Genomic DNA, 22,057 nt, shown 5'->3' with positions numbered 1-22,057 from the left:
CCAAATTATAAATGTTATATTCATTAGACATATTTTTTTATTGAAAGCAAACCATCTTGAGACAGAACAAAGTCTGAATATCCACAAAACATGACAGAAGCAAGACGACGTACTTGTTTGTATGACATTCAGTCATCAACCTAAATAGACACACATGACTCTTAAAACATTAACCACAAAATTCTCCCAGTCCTGGCACTTATGTATTTTTTATGCTGTCAATTTTAACGGAGATATTCAGCATTTTGTTCAGATTTCAATTTTATTAAATAAGAAAAATGTGCAAAGGAATTGAGTTTTTGTCCCAAACTCTGATTTTCTTATCCCTATATCTTTGCATTTCAATGTCGGAGACCTTAGATATTTCAAACTATGAATTATTTTAGATCAATTAATGATCAAAGGTTAACACCATCAGGTTGCAAAGATATAGCGATTAGAAAATCAGAATTTGTGGCTAAAAGTCAATTCCTTTGAACAAAATCTTCCTGATCTCAGGTGAAGTGGAAATGCCAAGACTAGGGGTATTTTGTGATTATTAACTCTACAGTTTTACTTCTAAAATAGGGTTTATGAAAAAAATTTTATTAAATATTAAAGACAACCTTCAAGTCGTCTTGCTACCCTTCATGTTTCGTGGGACACACTATATCTAACGTGATAAGAAGAAGGCAGAATTCAAATGTCTTCTTCTCCAAATCACGATTTCTTTTCTTTTAACAATAGATGTTTAAAATCTCTTTTAAACATCCCAATCTAAATACTCAGAAAAGATTATATATCTATATCTATATATTAGTTTATTAGAATATTAGAATATTAAAATATTAGAATATTAGAATATTAGAATATTAGAATATTAGAATATTAGAATATTAAAATATTAGAATATTAGAATATTAGATATATTAGAATATTAGAATATTAGAATAATATAATATTAGAGTATTAGAATATTAGAATATTAGAATATTAAAATATTAGAATATTAGAATATTTTAACAATTTTCTCCTTATAGACGCAACAGATAGAAGTAAGATTAGTAGCGATCAAAAGCGATTTTTATCGCATTAAGCCTATACTCCCTTTCATTTTTCGCGAACACTCCCTTTAAGTCACCTGGTTCACTTTTTTAGTTGCATTTGTCCTGGATATATTTGAAAATAGGTTATTGATTAAACGTTTTGCAGATATAATTATTAAAAATTTGTTTCAATTTAATACTTTTGTTCACCAGACACTGCATTTTTTTGTAGGATTCATTGGGGACCCTGGCGGACAGTTCCAATCCTTTGAAAACTCCTTTTGATTGCTTAATGGCCCATTCACTCTAAATCTATAAAATAAGGTTTTTGGTTTCAAATTTCATATGGTCTGTTTAAACTGAAAAAAAATATTAAGTAATTTATTGTAATTTTATTAATGAACATTTTAAATTGCTATGGATTTATGATAATCTTTTAAATTTAGAAAAAGCTTTATCAAATTTAAAATTTTAAAATTGATCTTTTTTTAATATTTATTCTTTGGATATATTCTTTTAATGCCACAAATATGCATCATTAACAAAGCTTGGTTAAAATTAAAGAACCTCTATAAAGAAAGTTCATCTACTTCATATTTTCATATTTAGAATACTTAAAACAGACTGGGCTGAACACTCAACAAGCTGATTAGTGAAAAATACCTTGATAAAGTGTGAGTTCCAGTCAGTACTATATTCAGTAATTGTTTGTCTCTAATTGCATTACATTGAAGTGAAGCCACTGAAATCCAGAACAGTTGACGTGGGGTGTATTGTAGTCCAGGTAAAAATTGTTCCTTCCCTTCCTTTTTCATCAGCCTCTCATATGCTCTACACATTTTAGCTTTAACATGAAGCACAACTTAAAGCATTTAAAGCTGGTAATTATTGTTTTGGTTTTATGGTTTCCAATGCAAGTGGCTTTTACTTACACGCATTTGCAAGCCCTGTAAACTCTGTGCAATTCCTCCCAATTTTGCACAATTCCGCACAATTTGAAATAATGAAGCGCAATTCCACACAGTATTGTGCAATTCTCCACAAAGGAATTCCAATTTTAAACCCTAGTTAGATATCTGGGTAAGCTACAGGAATTCAGTGCCTGAACTCAATAACCTGCAAACAAACTCTAAAAGTTAATGAAATTTTAAAGTCCTTTCATCTCTGAAATGTTTAGCCATAAATAAAAACATCTTTAGCTAAGTCTCAGAATTCCAACCTTGGCCAGAGATCCAACAAAACAGTTTTACCCATAGTTATGTTTTACCTGTAGGCCTGTTTGATACCACCGTTATCAGCTATATTCTCTCCTTGGGCGTTTATTCCGTCAAGATTGAAAACTGTCCCATTTATATCAACCGTATAATTTCCATACTGGTCTAATTATTAAATATTAATTAAAGGGAGTGACAGGCAATGTATGGTAGTTGAACTGAAAATGCAGTATTGTGGAGAAATATTTTAGGAATCATTTGAGGCATGTACCTTTTACGGTGCATATTTGTTCAGCAAGAGCGCAAATTCTAACGTTAAAATCCTCTAAAGATTGTTCATATTTGAGGAATGATTTTAAGAATGAGTTTTAAAAAATTATGCAATAGACGACAAAAAAATCTCTTGTTAAAGCTCTACAGTAAACTAACTAGTTGCTTAGGAACAGGTTGACAAATTAAAAATTAACTAATATTATTATCTATTATATCGAGAAAATAAATTTTAACTGATAAATATGTTCCTATACATCTAATTGGTTTCCTGTAGAATTTTTTTTATTTGTTGTCATTATATTTAAATAATCTTTTAAAAATTGATTCTTGAAATGCAAACACTCAAATGGATGAATTTAAACGTTGACTTTGTGCTCAAACTCAGTTATTATAATACATCATTAAAACATTTTATATGTCTCAAATGAATCATTATAAAATTTCTCAACAAATACTGCAATCTCAGTTCACCTACCGTGAATTGCTGGTCAATCCCTTTAAACATTACAGATAACTTTGAGTTTTATGATTATAAATTTTGGAAACATTTGGCTGAAATATTCAACTGTTGATTTAAAATAAAATTTGGAATGAGTATGTACCAATAATGCACTGAGTTTTATCTAGAAATTTTTGCTTAGTATCTAGATCCCACCAGTTGACTAGGTTTCCATTATCGTCACTTTGACTTCCTTGATCATCAAATCCATGTGTGATCTCATGACCAATAACAGACCCAATGGCACCATAATTCATGTATTTAGGACGGTCAGCCTAAATTTTACATTCTTATTTTTACAGAAATGAAGAATCAGATTTTAGTAATATTTTTTATCAACACAGGTTGATAATTTAGAAATTAAAACCTAAATCTAATTAGAACATATATTTGTAAATATAACCTGGATTGGCAGGTTTTAGTTGAGATGGTTGAAATTTTAACTCTGTGACTTACTTAAAATACATTGGATAATAACCCCACAGTTGCTCAATATCATAATAGTGTTAAGGACATCCTGTAAAATTCGATTTTTGAAGAGTTTTGTAATAAGAAAAGTTAGACAACATGTCTCAGGGGCTTTGTTAAGTCTCACCCACAGCTTAACTCGATGATTGAAGTTTTAAGAATCAAATGGAATAAAAGTAACCTGAAAAAATAGGCCAGTAAACACTGCTGCTGGTAAAATTATGCTGTTTTGGTTTTCTTCAAAAAATGCATTTGGAAACGCTGCTCCACCATGTATTTTCCAACTAAAAATTATTTTTGTTATTCATAAACCATACAAAATATCTTGATGGTAAAGAGGACCATTGTTTTCATTGCAATATTTCTTATTATCTATCAAAATTTCTTAACTCTGGAAGTCATTGAACAATCAAAATCATTTCTCAATAGTGGTCCTACTTCCCCTTGATAACTGTTTGTTTACTTTCATTGCCAAATTGTTGAATTCTAAATCTTTTAAGGTAAATCTCCATACTTGACACTTACTTTTTTGTTGCATTACTGGATGTTTACACTAAATATGTAATCAATATCGGTTTAACTAACCTTTTATGATCCATTGGTTTTCTGTATATTTGTGAAAGGTACTTTTTGACAAAGCTCTTCAAAATCAAGTTGTTTGTCAGAAAATCAGGAGAAGCCAACTCCAAACCTTATTTAAAAAACTTTAAAAAATAAGTTGAAATCTTTAGATTTCAAATCTAACGTTTAAAACCCAAATGATACCATTAAAAAAAGGAGACAAAAAATGAAATCAAATGTTTTCTTTTTTAATGATGTAAGTGCTACAGGTGCCAAAATATTGAATTTTGTTGTTACTGAACAGATGATTTACTGGCAAAATATTTGTTCCATAATTGCATAACAAAAGGTTTAATGATCATTGATGAATGCTGAATCAATTAAAGACCTTCATAAAACTCATTGATGAGGTTGTTATCTAAGATCTCCTTGGCATATCCAACGTGAGGTGTCATCTTGTCCACCTTGACATGAGCCTTCTTCCTTGTAATATCATCAATCCAATCCAGCTCATCCAACATTATCTTAAACTCCTTCCTTAATCAAGTTATGTTACAGCTTTTGGTTAATTTTTGAAAAACTGTCCAAAAATTTGTTAGAAATTACCTATAATTACATTAAGGAAAATGTTTTCATAGTTAAAAACTTTAATATTGTATACACTTAATCTGAAAATCCAATGTGAACTCTTTCCCTCTTAATCGGCTCTATTTCTTTCTTTTTCTCTACCTGCCAGTTTCTGACCAATGAGAGTTCACTTATTAAATGCCGTGCAAAATTAAAGATTTCCAGCCTCCTCTGATTTGCTATTTTGGTTTCTCCACAAACCCCACGCAATTGGCACTTTACACTTTTATTTTTATACACTTTTTGATGAAATTAATCTTCAAATTAACAAAAAGAGAAGATCAAGCATTGATTTGGATATCCACAATTCTAAAATTTTTATGTTGTTGTACATGTCATAATATTTAGTCTATATTTGTAGTTTGTATTTTTCTTCTAATATGTAGAACACACGAAACACTGGAAAATAATGATGTGATCCCATATGATCTGTCTGCACTGGTGGCATGGAACAAGAAGAATTTCCTTTTTGGGCAGATAGGTTATTCAGCCACAGTGCTACGGAATATTTTTGCTAATGTTCACATATATTAACTTATCCGACAGCATTAATTGACTAAATACCTGATTTACTGTAAAGAAAACTGTGGATTACCAATTGGTATTCCAGTAAATTGTCTACACTAATTTGAAGTTTAATTATCTTAAGCTTAAATTTGCATAGCAGTTAATGCAGTTAAAAACAACTCTTCTCAAGTAACTTACTTGATGTTGGTAACCATATCATTTACAATATTTTTACTACTCTCAGGAAAGTATTCCTTGGCATACATGGCACCAACAGCATTTAACTGAGTACCTAAGATTAAAATAGTACAGTAATTTCCTGGAGAAAAAAAATTAGAATCTTCCGGCCTCCTATCAATTTTGTGCATAGCTTTAAATGATTTTCATTGAGTTTTGTAAAGACTTTGGAAATGTGGCCTCAGCACCTAGCCCCCTATATAGACTGTCCTAACTGAGGTGGCGCTCAGACCCTTAGCCTGTCCTAGCCGCAGTGTCCACTAGGACGAACCCAAATAGTGCTAGTTATTATGAATAAATACACTTTTTATCTTTCCTGTGAAAGTGATGCTTATTTTAAATGTCTTTATTTGAGCTTGGTTTAAAATCCAAGTATAAAGTTTGCATGTTTGTTTACCTTCCATGAAGAAATAATCATAACCATCACTTAATCCTGCAATTGCCTTAGTACAGATTTCCCATCTACGGAAATAAAATGTCAAATACTTATGTTGAGAATATCTTTGAGTACCAGCTTCTAAAGTCATAACTAATTTTGATATCTTTTAAATTCAAGAATTTAACTTTAAATTTAGGGACTAAAATATTCTTAGAGGTAAACCTCAAAATTGTGAAGACAGAATTTTTGTAAATTTTTTTGTTGTCTCAGAATTTCTAGGTTTAATTGATTGACATGCTGAAAAAGTTGCCTAAAAATTATTCCACACGGCATTTATCCAGAAAAATAAATTTTTCACTGCATGCCATGATGTCACAACTTGTTCTGTGAAGCTAAATAACGTTGTTCCATGACTTTTTAATGGTTTTGCATCTTTAGGGGACCAGGGAAATGTTCTTTAAGATCTGAATTTGGATCTAAATTAATGTATGAGAAATTATGTACCATCAGATTTTCTTTCCAATTCTTATTTTAGTTTTACCTAGGACTTGCCAGAGATTCCCCTGTTAAAATGTTTTTGAATTTCAGATCAATCTGCTGCATAGTCTAAACATAAATAGAAATACAGGAAAAAATTTAATTTTGATGATGATTGAATTTTTTATACTTTATAACTCAAGGTTTAAAAAAGATTTTTTTTTTAAATGTGATTTAGTTCAAACTTATTTGCTTAAGAATTCTGTAAATTTCAAAAAAAACATTATCAGGAAAAAATGTTAAGGGCTTTTTATAAAATAAGAACATTTAAGTACATTTCATATAAATTAGACCTTGTCACCATACAGCACCAAGTCATTGATAATTCTCCAGATTAGATAATTAGCTTGAACTCGAGTAGGTACAGTGTGTAGGTATTCTGCTATTCTCTTCACATATATGGGAACTTCAACATTAATCACTTCATATGATTGCAGTGGGGTTTCCTAGAACAACATGCTGATCATTGAATTAGCAAATTATATGAAACATTTAATACAACAATTTTTGTAATTAAAAAATATTTGTGTCATGTTATATGTATGAAATTCAAAAATACCGAAAGTGATTTTTTAAAACTTAAGATCTCTGTTGAAGAGGATCAAGTATAAATAATTTAGATTACCAGATTAGGAAATATGTTGTTGATGTGTGATGTCCAGTTAAACCCAGGAAAGAGTTTATTTGCCTCCTTAATTGTCATCTGAAAATAAATTGTTTTGAAGTAGTTAACAATGATTGAAGAAGCTTTAGTCAAAAATTTAGTAATAACTTTAAGGTACCAATTCTATATATGAGCAAATACCTTGTTTAATTATACTGGATTTTATAAGGTTTGATTTATGTTACAGATATTTAGGTTTTCAAACGTAATTGATTTTTAACTCACAAGAAATGAGGTTCTGTTACTCAAAACTATTATAATTTTGCATAATTTCACAGAATTATGCATAAAGCAAAACTTTAATTGCATGAAACAACAGCGCAATTTAGCGTAATTTCTACAAAGTAATTTTGCAAAATTTTGCAATAATTAAGCATGATTAATGAAACTTCAATGTCGCGAAATTACAGTGTAATTTCACCTAATTTTTAGAAAGTAGATTTGCAAAATGTTGCAATAATTACAAATAATTAGCAAAACGTCAGTGATTTTGTGAATTTTTGCAATAATTATGAGTAGTTAGCAAAACTTCAATTACGCAAAAGTTAAGGCATAATTTGGCAAAATTTTGCAATTATTGTGCCTTCTGAGAAAAATTAAAATTTTGCATAAGTACGGCCTTAATAAAAACTAACTGTCAGGGAAAGTAATGTTGCACAGGTTAATCAGAATTTTTAGCCAATACTAATATTACCAATTAACACTTAATTTTGCGTAAGCAAAAGAAATTGTTACTCATAATTACATGTAACATAATTATGACTGGAAACCCTACAAATAATCTTAATGATTTGAAAAATCATCATTAAACTTCTTATGTTTTTTTAAACAGAAAATACTGCATGCAGATTGTGATGAATATTATATTTTGTATTTCGTGATTTTAAGCTTTTTTCTTTATATTTCTGTGTGAAACAACTGGTGAAATATTACAAGCAACTTTAGGCTTTTATTCAAAAACTGTACATCATAAAAATTTCTCATTGGTATTAAATGAATCCTAAAGTTTTTCTCTACGATACTGCACTTTTAGCTCGACTACCATGTCTAGCTGGTCTTTCCTTTAAACTATTTATAATAATTATTAGATAACCTGATTATTGAAAACTGTTGCATTTCTACTCTGTTCCTCTGGTACACTCATCATCTCTGCTAGTTTTATTTCAAATAACAAGGATTCCTAAAGTTTATTATTAACAATTTAAATCAATTTATATTCATGTTCATATCAATTAAGCTTACTTTTAGTTCTTTTTCTGCAATTTCTTTCTTTGCCCCAAGATACACCGCTATGTCAACCATATACCTCGGAAAAAATCTATGATTTCTGAATCGCCACAAACTATGGTTTTTTTAATCCTTACATGCTAAAATACCATGTGTTGTATACCTTATATTTTATTTTCACGAAATAATCAAAAATTTACACAATCAGGTTGCTAAGAGGGATTAAAAAATTTAAGTTTGTGGCTAAGACTAATTTCCTTTACACTTCTTACCTGAAATATGCCTGAACATTTTTGTTTTTTAATCCATTAATTAAAAATTCTGGGCTTAGCACTGGAGTGGGTGATGTGGCTGAAATCATTCTGCAGGTACAACTTTTTAGATTCTAAATAACTTTTGGTTCTTGTGACTTGCAATTACTAATTTGTTTAAATTTTGACCTGCACACAGATATTGATATTGGCCCCAGAATCATTTGATGAATTTAAGCCTTGAGAAAGCAGAAATGGTTCAACGTTTAATTGTAAACTATAAAAAATCCTAAGAATACTAAAATTCTCCATTGAATGGCCAGTGTTTGGACCTCATATGAAAACCGCACCAGGTAAATCTGCAGGATGTTTTTTTTTAATTTTGTAATTTATAATTCTGATACAGCACTGGTTAAATTATTATGGCTTACATTCCTTAAACAATTAAGGTTGTCCACACACATGGACGTTTGTTATATGGCAAAAAATTGCTGAGATTTTTTCATTAAACGTTCAAAATGGCCTCCGCTCTCTTTGTCATACAAACTGGTTCTGGAGTGGAAGTAGTCTGCTACTTTGACATGGGTTAGAGGGGGACGACAGGGTTTTTAATGCTGCACCCACATTTTTTTCACTGATCTGGCTGTAATTTTCAGGAAACTGTCTCCATGGCCATGCCAAGGTTTATTTAGATTGGTAAGGAAATCAGAGTATTATTTCTGGTCGGCACCTCCAGAAAACATGATTTTTGGTGAAAACATGATGTGACAGAAAATATGAAATTGCGAATTTACATGTTTTTATAAAATGAAGGAACACAGGGAGAAATCCCCTATACCCTTCTTCCTACAAACCTCCTTATCTCTCTCCTACCTGCTCCACAACTCGATGTTAAAAGAACTATTTGGAAAGGCCTTATGTAAAAACAAGAAACAAGAAGCAAGAAGAAAAAATAAATTGAACAGAAAAAAGTGGAAGGGAAATCTCTTGACAGTAGAGATGGGTGCTTAAACCAAGATAAACAAGAAAGAAGAAGAAAACTTTGAACAGGAAAAATTAGAAGGGGAATACACTTCAAAATGTTTCCATCTGATATCATATTAAAATTTAAAAATATTGTAAAATTTAATTAAAATAAATTATTAAAGTTAACAAAACATGTCTTTATTTCCCGGATTATAAAACTTCCATTGATAAGCTACTCAGAACAGATTTTTAAAAATAGCGGAGATATAAGCTATTTGAAAATTACAGAATTAATAAAACACCTTGTACAATGTGATGGCCAAGATAACCCACTAAACTAAACAGTGCATACAGATAAAACATATGTCCCTGTAAAAGCTCTTACAAAACAATGCAGAATATAAATGTTGCACCTGTAAACTTGTTTTCTTTCCAAGTGTTAAAATGTTTTTATACTACTTTTATTTAGTCCTTGAGCCATGTATGAAGACAATTGTTGAGATATATTAGAACTAAAGTTTATCAATAAAAAGTGCCTCCCTGATGTTGACATCTTCAAGGTTTACACCAATTTTAAATTCCAAGATTCTTCCTATTTTAGGTCCTTTTTGGTTGGCTTTAGCTGAAAAAAAGCATCAGTATAAGTTAAGCATCAAACATAGAACCTGAAATATAACAATTTAAGAAAACAATGTTAAAAAACTTATTTTGCGATATATTTTAAACTAAAATTCTACTGATAGAGTTATCTAAAAATCATTTCATTAACTAATTGAGTGAAATTTTTTGATGCATTTGCCGTCTAAGGCTTTCTACTGAAGGATAATTTTATACTAAATTAAATAGACTTGAGATGGAATTTAAAGAATTTGAGCGGCTGTTTAAATCTGCCAAAATCCGGTTTAAATTAAGCGCCGGCTTTAATCTTGAAACATTTAATACAATTTTAAGTGGAACCAACCATATGTTTAAGCCGCGGCTTAAATTTAAACCGCCCCTCAGATTCTTTAAATTCGGCCACAGATTCACCAAAGAATCAAGTGCAGTTTTAGTTGATTTGAACTTCTTCCACGTTTTATAATAACCTTGATTGATAATAAAATAAATAAATAAAGATTTTTCATGAAATTAACTATTCATTAAAGTTTACAATGGTTTATCAATACTGTAAATTAATTGTTAACCATGTCTTTTATAATTTGATTATTGAATATTTTAAATGAGAGGTTGGTTTCCTCTGAAAAAAATATTAATATTATTATTTTCAAGCACATTTTTGGTAATTATATGGTAACAACATGAACAAATCCATTTCATTTCATTAATTTCTTATTTTCCATTTTCTTAAAAAAACTGTTCTAGCTTGATCATAAATGTTTTTGAACACTTTAACTATTAGGTTAATTCTCTTTAGGTTAGCTTTAACCCTATCCCTGCTGGGGTACTTGAAAACCAGGATATGCTGGGGGGTTATCTTTATACCTGATCCATACAGCTTTTGTAATAATTTCTCACAGACTCAAATATCTTTGGCTCATTAGCTACAGGAATTGATTCAAACAATTTCCTATATAACATCTATTTGCATAATTGAATGAATATTTAACAAAAATATCTATTATTCTTTTTAATATGTTTACCTTAGACGTTGAATAAGTTTATCTTCCATCATGGAGAAGGGACCTAAGAAAATAATTCTTGCTAAAAAGCCAATTAATTGATCCATTCTTGCTTTAAATTTAATTTTCAGTTTTTAGATACAATTTTGTAAAACATGAGGAATTTTGGATATTTTTAGAGTCACTGAAATCCTGAAAGAATTTAAAGATTTAGAGGAACAGAAAAATTTAAAGTTTAAAGGAGTGCACCAATTTGGCTGCCTTGGTCTGTTTGGGACTAATTTGAGCTAAAAACCTTCCTACTACAAAAGAAATATCAAAAATACTAGACTTATACTTTTTAAGTTTGAAAAAATTCAAATTTACCCTGTTTTTTTATTTTCCTAGGAGTACGTTCAACTGTCTGATTATTTTATAAATCTTGAATACCTGTTTCAGATTTATGATCTGGAATAGTTGTCTCTTTAATGAAGTTTCCACATGCAAAGTCATAAAAGTTATTGCAGGGGTCCTTTAAAAGAATTATATAAAAATAAAAAAATAAAACTAACTTAATCAACAAGAATTACAACATCAAAATAATAGTGTATGCACTTGCAAATGGATATTTAATGTTTATTTCTAAACTATTTTTCTATAGAGAAATAATAAACAAATTGGGTCACAAAATTTACACTTTTGGAGAACTAGTGTACCAGGGGGGAGTCATAATTAGTCCCACAGTTTAAAACGCCCCTTATCATTAATTACGATTTTAGCTATTTTTCCTGATAAAAGACGACCCACTTAACGTTGAAATCAAGCTAAGAGCATTCCTGTTACTTTTCCGAGTTCCTCAGTCAATTAAATCAGACCAGGACATCCCGAGTTAAAATCGGACAAACAAACAGACAAACAGAGATTACAACTTTATATATATAGATGATGATTTGACTATGTTTACCACTTTCAAGTCTATCATTTCAAGAACAGTTGCAGCTGATTTCACACAGCCAGGGGTTAGGCATGTCGACAATGCCTAATTAGTAAAGATTGATATTAGATTCNGGGGATGATTTCAACATTTTGTGAAAACACTTAAACATTTGCAATACTATATGTAACAAAGCAAATATTGAAAATATAAAATCATGAACTAGGAGAGGTATCTAGTTTGGAGGGTGCAAAAGTATAAAAGCGAATTTAAAAACTCTTGGAATTTTCAGATTTAAGAGAAGTTGTAAGTTATCATAATAATATTTTTTATTTTAAAACTTCTTTGTATTTTTATTAATCAAATGTGCAATCTTTTTTTGCTACCTTAAAATAAATGTGAAAACTATTATTAGCTTTATGCAAAATGTTTAAAATACTCGTTTGAGAAAAATTGAAAAGAAAAAGGTTTAAATCCACAAACTTGTTCCATAAAAAGTTTTGTAAAAAAAGAAAAAATCAACAAATCGAATTTATAAAATCAAAAAAGTAGGAAATTAAAAATAGTCACATCTGAAAATACTAAAACATCTAAAAAATGGAAATTTGAATCCAGTTACATTAAAATTCATGCACACAAATAAATCAGTTGTTAAATTTTTACCAAAAATCAACATTCAGTTATTTCAGGAAGTAACGTTTTGGAATTTGGAAATTTAAAAAAAAAATCTTTTTAAAAGTTTTTAAAATCGATACTTTAACGTTTTTGAAACGTTGTTTGAGTAATTGAATCTAGTTACCTTTCTAATCTCAGTTTTATTTCCGGAAACTAAGAAGACCCCGTTTCCTCCCTGTTTCCGATAACCAGGACTAAGGCACATTTTTTAAATAACGAAAAAAAAGGTATCTGTTCCTAAGAACTTAACATGACGTTTAGTTAACAATATTCTTTAGTTTTTTGCTTCTTGTTTTAGCAGTGTTCAGAGTTAAAATTTAGAAATTTAGAAAACAGCACAAGGTCTTAAAGATTATTTGTATTTTAATAAATGTAGAAAAATTAACGACAGTCTCTGTTAAATTATTCTTTCATTAACTGTTATTGCCGTTTATCAACAGAATCTTCAGTTAACTTTAAAAAGTTATTTTATATAGGAACTTTGCTCAGCCCTACCGATAACCCGCCGACACAGTAGAAACTAGGAGCAAAAATAGAAGAAATTCCATCTGAAATATTCTTTAACATGTAAAATAAAATAACAATATTGCATTATACTGAATAATTTTAATGTCCTGTGTGTACTGTGCATGATCCATGCAAAATAAAAACTAAGCATTTACGTCTGTTCGTGTTGTCCTATAAAAGCACAATTTTACGATGGAAACATAAATAACGACACTTTTAATGTTTAAATAAATTTAGCAAATGTCTCAAAAAAACAGCTTTTTCAGTTTTTATCCTTTATCCATAAATCTACTGATTGTAAAAGTAAAGTGTTTTTTACATTTTTTTATTACTGTAAAGATATTTAGGATTTTTATGTGTACTGCAGTGGTAGTCGCATATATCAATACAATAAAGACGACTTTCGATTTTAATTTTGATTTATATATAAAGGAGTTAAACAGCATTGATACAATTAAACAAAGAAGTAAAGAAAAGCTGTTAAGTAAAAAAGCTTCTCTTTGATTATTTGTAAACTTGTAATTTGAAAAAAGCTTGGTAACAATAAAAAATTACGTAAAAAGGTGTATTCATTGTTTTGATATAATCGCCTACCACAATATATGAAAATAGTAAAACTTATAAAATATTCAGGGAAAAAATATTTATTTTTGCCCAAGATTCATTTTTGAGACACTTTTATTTAATAAATATAAATGTCATTGTCAGTGCAGCTGTAAAAAAACATAAAATTAACATGTATAGGTAAGTTGTAAATCATACCTTTGAAAAAAGATAATGTTTTGATATTCTAATATTCTAATATTCGAATATTCTAATATTCTAGTATTCTAATATTCTAATATTCTAACATTCTAATATTCTAATATTCTGATATTCTAATATTCTAATATGCTAATATTCTTATATTCTAATATTCCAATATTCTAATATTCTAATATTCTAATATTCTAATATTTTAATATTCTAATATTTTAATATTCTAATGTTTTGATATTCTAATATTCTAATATGCTAATATTCTTATATTCTAATATTCCAATATTCTAATATTCTAATACTCTAATATTCTAATATTCTAATATTCTAATATTCTAATATTTTAATATTCTAATATTCTAATGTTTTGATATTCTAATATTCTAATATGCTAATATTCTTATATTCTAATATTCTAATATTCTAATACTCTAATATTCTAATGTTCTAATATTCTAATATTCTAAAATTCTAATATTCTACTTCAAATTGTGTGAGCATTTTCTCTTAGCACAATATAAAACAATAACAAAATAAATTTTCAGATTCAATAAAATCAACATTTTTTAATAAATTTTACAGAAAAAAAATTTTGGAGACAAATTTTTGTAATTCTGAGCATCCAGTGCCTTCCTTGGGTTCACATGAGGTCCCACAACAACAAAAAAGTTTTTTTTTATTGTATTAAAGAATACAATAATACAGGAACTTATACTTTTTTATTGTATTAAAGAATACAATAATACAGGAACTTATACTTTTTTATTGAATTAAAGAATACAATAATACAGGAACATTAAAGAATACAATAATACAGGAACTTATACTTTTTTATTGTATTAAAGAATACAATAATACAGGAACTTATACTTTTTTATTACTTACAGTGAAACCCTTAATAATGAATACATCGAAAGAATTCATAAAATGTCGTATTCTTCACTTTCTGATAATGGAATGTTGCAGATATTTAGTTTTTAAATTAAATGATTATATGGAACTATTCATTGCTATTTATTTATTTTCGCAAATACTGAAATTTACGTAATATAGAATAAAACTCATTGATAAATTGTCAAGTCGACATTTGATAAATTCTTCCGATGTATTCGTTTTTAAGGGTTTCACTGTAGTTCAAAGGAATTGATTCTTTGCAATAAATCCCAAATTTCTACTACCCATATATCTACAACCAGTTATGTAAACCTTTGATATTCAAACTTTGATTGTTTGATATAACAGAAGTCATAATTTGAAATATCTAAGGTCTACAACATTGGGTTCTTAAGATATAGGGATTTAAAAATCAGAGTTTGTGGCAAAGACTCAATTCCTTTCCCGAAGCTTAGGACTTTTTTATTGGGTTTTTTCTGGCATATTTTCTTCAGGACATTAATTCCTGTAATATTTTTCTCTCAGACTTTATTGGAAGTCCTAATTCTAATTACCAGTTTTTTCCGCTGAAATTTATTCAATTATAGATTGGTTGTATAGTCTTTAGAATAAATTTAATATCTAGATTTTATAAGATAAAAATTTTACGTGTTTTAAATAATAACTCCTCTTTAAAAGAGCTATTAAGGAGAACAAAATGATTTAGTATTTCTGATAATATTATATATAGTTGGAACATGTGTATTTCCAATTTAAAACTAAACTAGCTTAAAAGAGTACTATGCAGTACATGAGTAAACGATTTTGTTATTAAATATTTGCAATTTTTTTATGATGGTTTTTTGATAATATGATCTTCTCATATGAATAAAAAAACGTGTCAAAAATATGTTAGAGTATTGAGACACTCTGTTAAATCAGATGTAGACAAAACCGGATCTTAGACGTTATTTGTTTGTAACTGATACACTTATCTATCTATCTATATCTAATTTCAGTCTTTAAAAAGAAAGCTAGACGTATAAAATGATATATATATGTGATATATATACGAAACCGGATTGAAAAATGAAAATGCTTATGGCTAGATAATTCTTTAACCCTATCACGCTTGTGGAAGGTTTTTTATGTATAGGGTAGGACTGAAATTTATCATAGGGGGGTCCCACCCCCACACACGGTGGGGCATTTTTGGGGGTCTTGGGGATCATGAGGGGATGACTGATTTTTGGCCCAATACTCCTCTTAAAATGCTTTTGTATTTTGTCTCATGTTGAGAATAGACAAAATGGATATATTCTGTTTATCTTTTCATTTACAAACATTGTATTAATTGTAGCTTGCATTGATTTATAATGATTTCAATTTATAATTACTTTTCCCGTTCATATATTTATCCTTGAATTGATCCTGTAATACCGCAATATATTTAGATGTCGTCTTTGTTACTGCCAGTATTTCGGAAGAAAAACATATATTTTATAGTATGAACAGTGGTTTCGGGATAATTTAAATATATAAATATATTATAACAGCCATATAGAACAGATTTTAGGGCGCCAGCATGCAGCACGCCAAAACCTTGATTTAGTCAATGTAGCGTGTTAAAAATTCCTAGTCTAAGAGTTTTCAATGAAAAAGCGGGTTTTAGGTCGAGACTTCTCTCAAAAAAAAAATATTTGACATAAAAAAGAGGTTTATGGAAAAAAATCATTTTGGCTAACCCTACCCTAATACTCCGCTCTGTGCCCCCCCCCCCAAAAAAAAAAGCCCAATCGCCGCAGGGGCGGATACAGAGGGGGCGGGGGGACATTCGCCCCCCCCCCATTTGGATTTTTTGTTCCTATTTTCAGAATAGCTTCTCAATAGCATTCTTACGGGAAAGAAACCCTAGTGCAAAACAGGAAAAATATCTGTCTTAATAAACTATAATGTGTGAAAAGTTAATAATCTAGTTTTTTAGTCTTTAGTCATTAATTTTGACTCTTTTTGAGTTTTTAAGTCAAAAAAATTTTCGCATGCGGCGCGATTTTTTGTTTCTTATTATGATTTTTTTTGTTCCTAAAAATCTTGCCCCCCCCCCCCTCACTTAAATCCTGTATCTGCCCCTGCCAATCGGGATAGTTTTAAGATATAAAACGACCAAAAACTATTAATAGAGTACATCTGTTTGATTGTCCGTTTATTACTCAGGAACCCCTGGACCGATTTGCCTCAAATTTTGATCGGGGAACTCGGGAGAACTACGGGGATTGTTTCTTATTTGGTTTTGAGATTCTTTAAGCATCTTATACCTAAACATGCAGGGGATATCATCATATTCACCCCCCCCCCCCCTTCAAATACGCATCTGAGCTAGCGCAGGCAGTCCCATTTTGAAGTATTTTTTGGCTTGTGACCTGAAGTATCCAGTGCCTGAGTAACCCCCAAAACTGCCTAAGGCAGTCCCGCAGCATGAATCATCGTCTTTTCCAAGAAATCCGCAGTTAAACTTGCCGCTAAATCCAAATACTGAGTTCTCATTTGCTGGCGGCATTTAGCATAATTCTCATTGGCTTCTGCCATCACTACTGAGTTTTGATTGGTGGAACAAAAATAAGTTCTGGGAAAAGAATGACGAAATTAACTGAAGTCATTTTCCAAAATGAAATCATGAAGTCATGGGAAAAAGTATCTTGTTTTGAACTTGTCGGCAGGTGGCATCTTGCAACAGGTTTATTCAGCTATCCATTTGGAATTTTCACTTCCGCTAAGAAACCTCTAATTTACTAGTAAAAACTTCCGAGAAAAAAGTATTTCTTTATTTGTAACTAATTATTAAAGCCCGTGGAAAAAGCAATTCGAATTTTGAAAAAAAAAAATATTTCAAATTTTGAAAAAGAAAACAAATTTCGAGTTCTGAAAAAATGTTCTAATCCTTTTAGCCTATGTTACGCCCATATGGGTTCCCTCAAAAAATATCAGCCAATTTGGTCCAGCCGTAAGTTTTTCAAGCTATTTTTGAAAATATTATTTTAAATTGGCCAAGTTTCGATCTATGCACTCGCACTGAATATATTTCAAAAATTGATGAATATTATTTTTTTTGCCTTATTTAATAATAATTTTGTAGTAAGTTCAATTTGTTTAAGTCATAGCTAGGGAGTGAGTATCCATGCAAAGATAAGTAAATATTTCCATTTACTGTTATAGCGCCAGTATAAGGATTCATCTCTAATTGGATAATGAGATAGATAGAAAGATAGATGTTACCTCCATACTATTTCTATTGGTTCAGAATAAACAACAAACACATGACTGAACCCTGATTGGATCAGGCGGTAATGGACTGTGATGCCTAATTCACAACGGTAACTTAAAGCTTTGTNCCATATCACGGTTTATGCAACAAATGTATACATTTGTTGCATAAACCGTGATGTGGGTCGACTTTACACTGGGTAGTCCAGACTGGACAGTACAACTGAATGGATGTTCAGCACATGTTGTACCGGCTCGGATCATGCTACTTTTGGAGTAGTGTAACTATCTCATTTGCCCTTTTTCAAGATTATGTGCGCAGTGTTTCCGTGCACGGGAGACAGGTTGAGCAGGTGTGCTGTGCGTGCGCGGATTAAATATGAGAAGAAAGATGACTATATACATAGAGTAAATATGACCCCAGACGTTTAGCTTCGTAACGAAATTTGTCCAAGAAACAGACTGAGCCTAAGGTCTAATCTCAAAGTAATCTTATGAAAAGGAGATGATTCATTTGGTGAATAGTTCCGGTTTGCCGTGTTTATGTATTCTATACAACAGTTCGGGTTTGCCGTGTTTATGTATTCTATACAACAGTTCGGGTTTGCCGTGTTTATGTATTCTATACAACAGTTCGGGTTTGCCGTGTTTATGTATTCTATACAACAGTTCCGGTTTGCCGTGTTTATGTATTCTAAATAACTTGCTTTATCTCTGCCCATAAATCGGCTTAAGCTGAAAACTTTAGAATGAGATATCCTCTATCCCGATTACTCCATCTGAGGATCCAATGGACACACTTTTGATTTTCTTCTTAAACCGTTCTTTCTTGGATATAGAAGAGAAAAATCCAAAAACCGGTTTTTAAAATTAGGGAGTTCTTCCAGTTTCTGTATATTAATCTTAAATGCCGGGCAAAATTTCAAATTTATCGGCTTCATATAAGCGACTCTGATTGGTTAAATTTTATACACTTTTTAGGATATAAGTACAAGATTAGGTTAGTCTCGATATTAACAAAAAGAGAGGATTAAGCATTAATTCATTCTAAAGTTTTCAGCTCTGGTATTTTATATAAACCAAAATTTTCGTTTGTGAGTGCTCTGTGGAATACTTAGTCCACGATGAACGTTTATTTTTCTAAATTGGTTTTTTGGGTAATGATAAGGGTCAGTCTCTATACAACAGTGAACATTTAATTTTAAAAAAGGGAATAAGGAAAATTAAAGACAACAAATGTTCGAAGATTAGATCTATATTTATATAAAGACAATATTAACAATGAATCACATTCGTATATGAGCTAGCCATGTTTACAGATTTATTTTATACCTTTGAAAGGGATAATCCAATTCAGAAATGTTTGTTTACTAAACATTTCATCCGTGTTCGATTCACAACGATACCCTTTAACTTCTGTTATATAAGAATCATTAAAAAATATAATTTTTTTATCTTTTAAAACTTTTGAATTTCCTCATCAGTATAAATCTACAATTCGCGCTTTTACTAATCATCACTGTTAAAAATGATAAATTTTCAACTACAAACAAATCTTTGATCTTACAAAGTTTCAAGGGTACCTTTGTGATTTGGACAATGCCACTCTAAAACTAAAGGGTTACTTAAAAATACGTCTACAGTCCCTTTATACTTATATTGAAAATACGTCTACAGCCCCTTTATACTTATATTGAAAATATGAAATAAACTTTGAAACCACAGAAAAGAAATCTTATAATACGTTACGCTGTACAATCTGTAGAGAATTAATAGAAAGTGATAAAAACATAAAATATCTGTAAAAGACAAAATATAATCTCATAAATATTATTTACATTATATATATATTTATATATAGATACTTTTGAACAGTTGTTTTTGTACTGCTGCATGTTCTTTTGAACGTCCTGTAGAGATTCATTTTTAGCTGATTTTATAAATGTAAATATAGATTAATAAACATTTTTGTACACAATTTTATGCCTTTTGACCGTGTGTGCTGCGTATAAAATCCAAAATGTTTCATTTATAAACTGGGACAGAAAAACAAAGTATGAAAAATGAAATTTGTTTTAAAAAAGCTTATAGAGGTAACAAAAAATGGCAGAATTCTCCTTGCACATACTTGATATCCTTTCTATCCGTTATCTAACTATGGTTTGGGTTTGATTAGTTTAGAAGATTAAAAAACATGTCTGCTGGAACAGAATTGCTCCGCTCTACTCCAGGTTGTACCTGAGACCAGGAACTGTCCGGAGCTAGATTCGGAGAAGAGAGAAAGTATTGGTTGAGGTTGGATGATGGATGATAGGGTTGAGGTTGGGTCGGAGAGGAGAAGAAGGATAAATGATCTGGTGTGGACAGGTTCGGAGATGAAGAGAAGGATTGGATAATCTGATCTGTACTTGAATTCAGGTTTGGAGTAGAACCGTAGCTCTGGTTTGGGTTCGGAGGAGAACTAAAGGTTTGGGCTGGGTTGGATTCCTCCGCACCCCACATATCATAGTTCCAACTCTCCTCCAGGTCTAAGAAGAGTGCTGAGCTGGAAGCTTGTATCTCAGGTTGAGGTTGAGCATACAGATCTGGGAACTGAGAGAACTCTGGGACTGGTTGGAATGACTCCGTGTACTCTGGAGAACAAGGAGTAATCTCCGAACTCATTGAACTCTGTTCCATATAGGAGTCAGAGGACCGGGAGAACTCAGTCTCAAAGCTTGAGAAAGACGGTGGTTCAGAGCTGTTAAAATAATTGCTCGACGTCCTTGCAAAGGATGTATAAGCAGGTGGATCTGTCCTTTGGTCTGTATACTGTGGTGGAGGGTTGGACTGATCTACCGGAGAACACGGAGATATCGGAGTAGATGGAGCAGGGGATGGTTGTGATGGTCCTGGAGAGGGTTGGGTAGGACCCGTGGAGGGTTTTGTTGAACCCGGAGAACTTGAACTAGTGGTACCTGAAGTACCTGGAGTAGAATTAAGGAAAGGAGCAAGTATCCCTGTTAGTTCTGTAAGTTTAGTATCTGATGGTGTAGGAGACTGTTGGGCCTGACAGGCCAGGAGAAGACTGTGAAAATCAAACCTGTAGGCGTACCTCTTCCCGGATATCTTGGTCAGGATATTCTTGTCGTAGTAGTACCTGCACAGTATTATCATTAATGTGTTTTATAAGTATTATACAGTGGGACCAATTAAACTGTGGAATAGGAAGACGACATTAAATTGTATGTGTATTTGAAAATATATAAGTGAAGTGACCTGTGTACACTGCACAATTGCTGTGTTTTATGTTTATTGACCAGTTCATTACTTTAGATAAATTTATGGGTATTGTCTATGTCATACAAGAGCATATCATGGTGAGGCGGGTTCAGATTTCTAAACAGATTTCTGTAAACACTGACAGATTTCTAAACAGATTTTTAAAATCCCAAGGTATCTTTGTCTTTGATTTATAGAATTCACTTAGAGCAATCTACAATTTAGATAAAAAAGAAAGAATAACTTAAAAGGTGTTTACAATCATTTTAATGGCCTAAAATTTACCTCTTTGTACTGATGACCTTTAATGACCTTGTTTGACCTCGTTGTAGTGTTTAACTTCGATGTTCGATGTACTGTTTGACAAAGATGTAATGTTTGACATCGATTTACTGTTTGACCTCGATTTACTGTTTGACCTCGATTTACTGTTTGACCTCGGTGCACTGTGTGACCTCGGTGTACTGTGTGACCTCGTTGTACTCTGTGACCTCGGTGTACTGTGTGACCTCGCTGTACTGTTTGACCTAGTACCTGAGTGCCCTACTGAGCTTGTCATAGTTCATGTTAATCTTATTCTTCCTGTCCCCCCATCTCCTGGCCACCTCATCAGGTTCTACTAGTCGAAATTCACCTCGTTCCCCTTCCCATACCAGGATATCACTAGATTATAATAATAAAAATAATAATAATAATAGTAATAATAACAATTATAATAATTATAATAATAATAATTATAATAATTATAATAATA

At 30.8% G+C, this 22,057-nt stretch overlaps 2 protein-coding genes and 1 long non-coding RNA gene across 3 annotated transcripts in view; all 3 read right to left on the bottom strand.

The window, feature by feature from the left end:
- Positions 1–835, bottom strand: LOC111705830 (uncharacterized). The gene is made up of 2 exons (XR_002766084.1): positions 606–835; positions 1–140 (listed from the first exon to the last, which is right to left on the bottom strand). It is a non-coding gene; the product is annotated as an uncharacterized LOC111705830 (long non-coding RNA).
- A 289-nt stretch (positions 836–1,124) lies between these two features.
- On the bottom strand, positions 1,125–13,237 carry LOC111705823 (neprilysin-2). Its single transcript, XM_023478502.1, has 22 exons — positions 13,138–13,237; positions 12,767–12,836; positions 11,998–12,072; positions 11,484–11,565; positions 11,076–11,118; positions 10,914–11,002; positions 9,976–10,063; positions 8,491–8,580; positions 8,234–8,297; positions 8,085–8,171; positions 6,953–7,030; positions 6,621–6,773; positions 6,332–6,396; positions 5,809–5,873; positions 5,373–5,466; positions 4,429–4,577; positions 4,065–4,170; positions 3,661–3,763; positions 3,115–3,286; positions 2,293–2,404; positions 1,689–1,856; positions 1,125–1,337 (listed from the first exon to the last, which is right to left on the bottom strand). The coding sequence occupies exons 1-22, from the start codon at positions 13,188–13,190 to the stop codon at positions 1,232–1,234; spliced, it is 2,112 nt and encodes a 703-aa protein (XP_023334270.1). The 5' UTR covers positions 13,191–13,237; the 3' UTR covers positions 1,125–1,231.
- A 6,044-nt stretch (positions 13,238–19,281) lies between these two features.
- The window catches only part of LOC111705819 (DNA-binding protein D-ETS-6), a gene marked incomplete in the record, with an annotated part of 4,374 nt that continues 1,598 nt past the window's right edge, over positions 19,282–22,057 (bottom strand). The window contains 2 exon segments of the mRNA XM_023478498.1: positions 19,282–21,181; positions 21,838–21,966. Of these exon segments, the coding sequence (XP_023334266.1) occupies positions 20,215–21,181; positions 21,838–21,966 (1,096 nt within the window).

The sequence above is a fragment of the Eurytemora carolleeae genome, unplaced genomic scaffold (genome assembly GCF_000591075.1).
Source record: "Eurytemora carolleeae unplaced genomic scaffold, Eaff_2.0 scaffold540, whole genome shotgun sequence".
Taxonomy (NCBI): domain Eukaryota; kingdom Metazoa; phylum Arthropoda; class Copepoda; order Calanoida; family Temoridae; genus Eurytemora; species Eurytemora carolleeae.
Note: the sequence above shows the minus strand (reverse complement) of the source record. Positions and strands in the feature narration are given on the sequence as shown.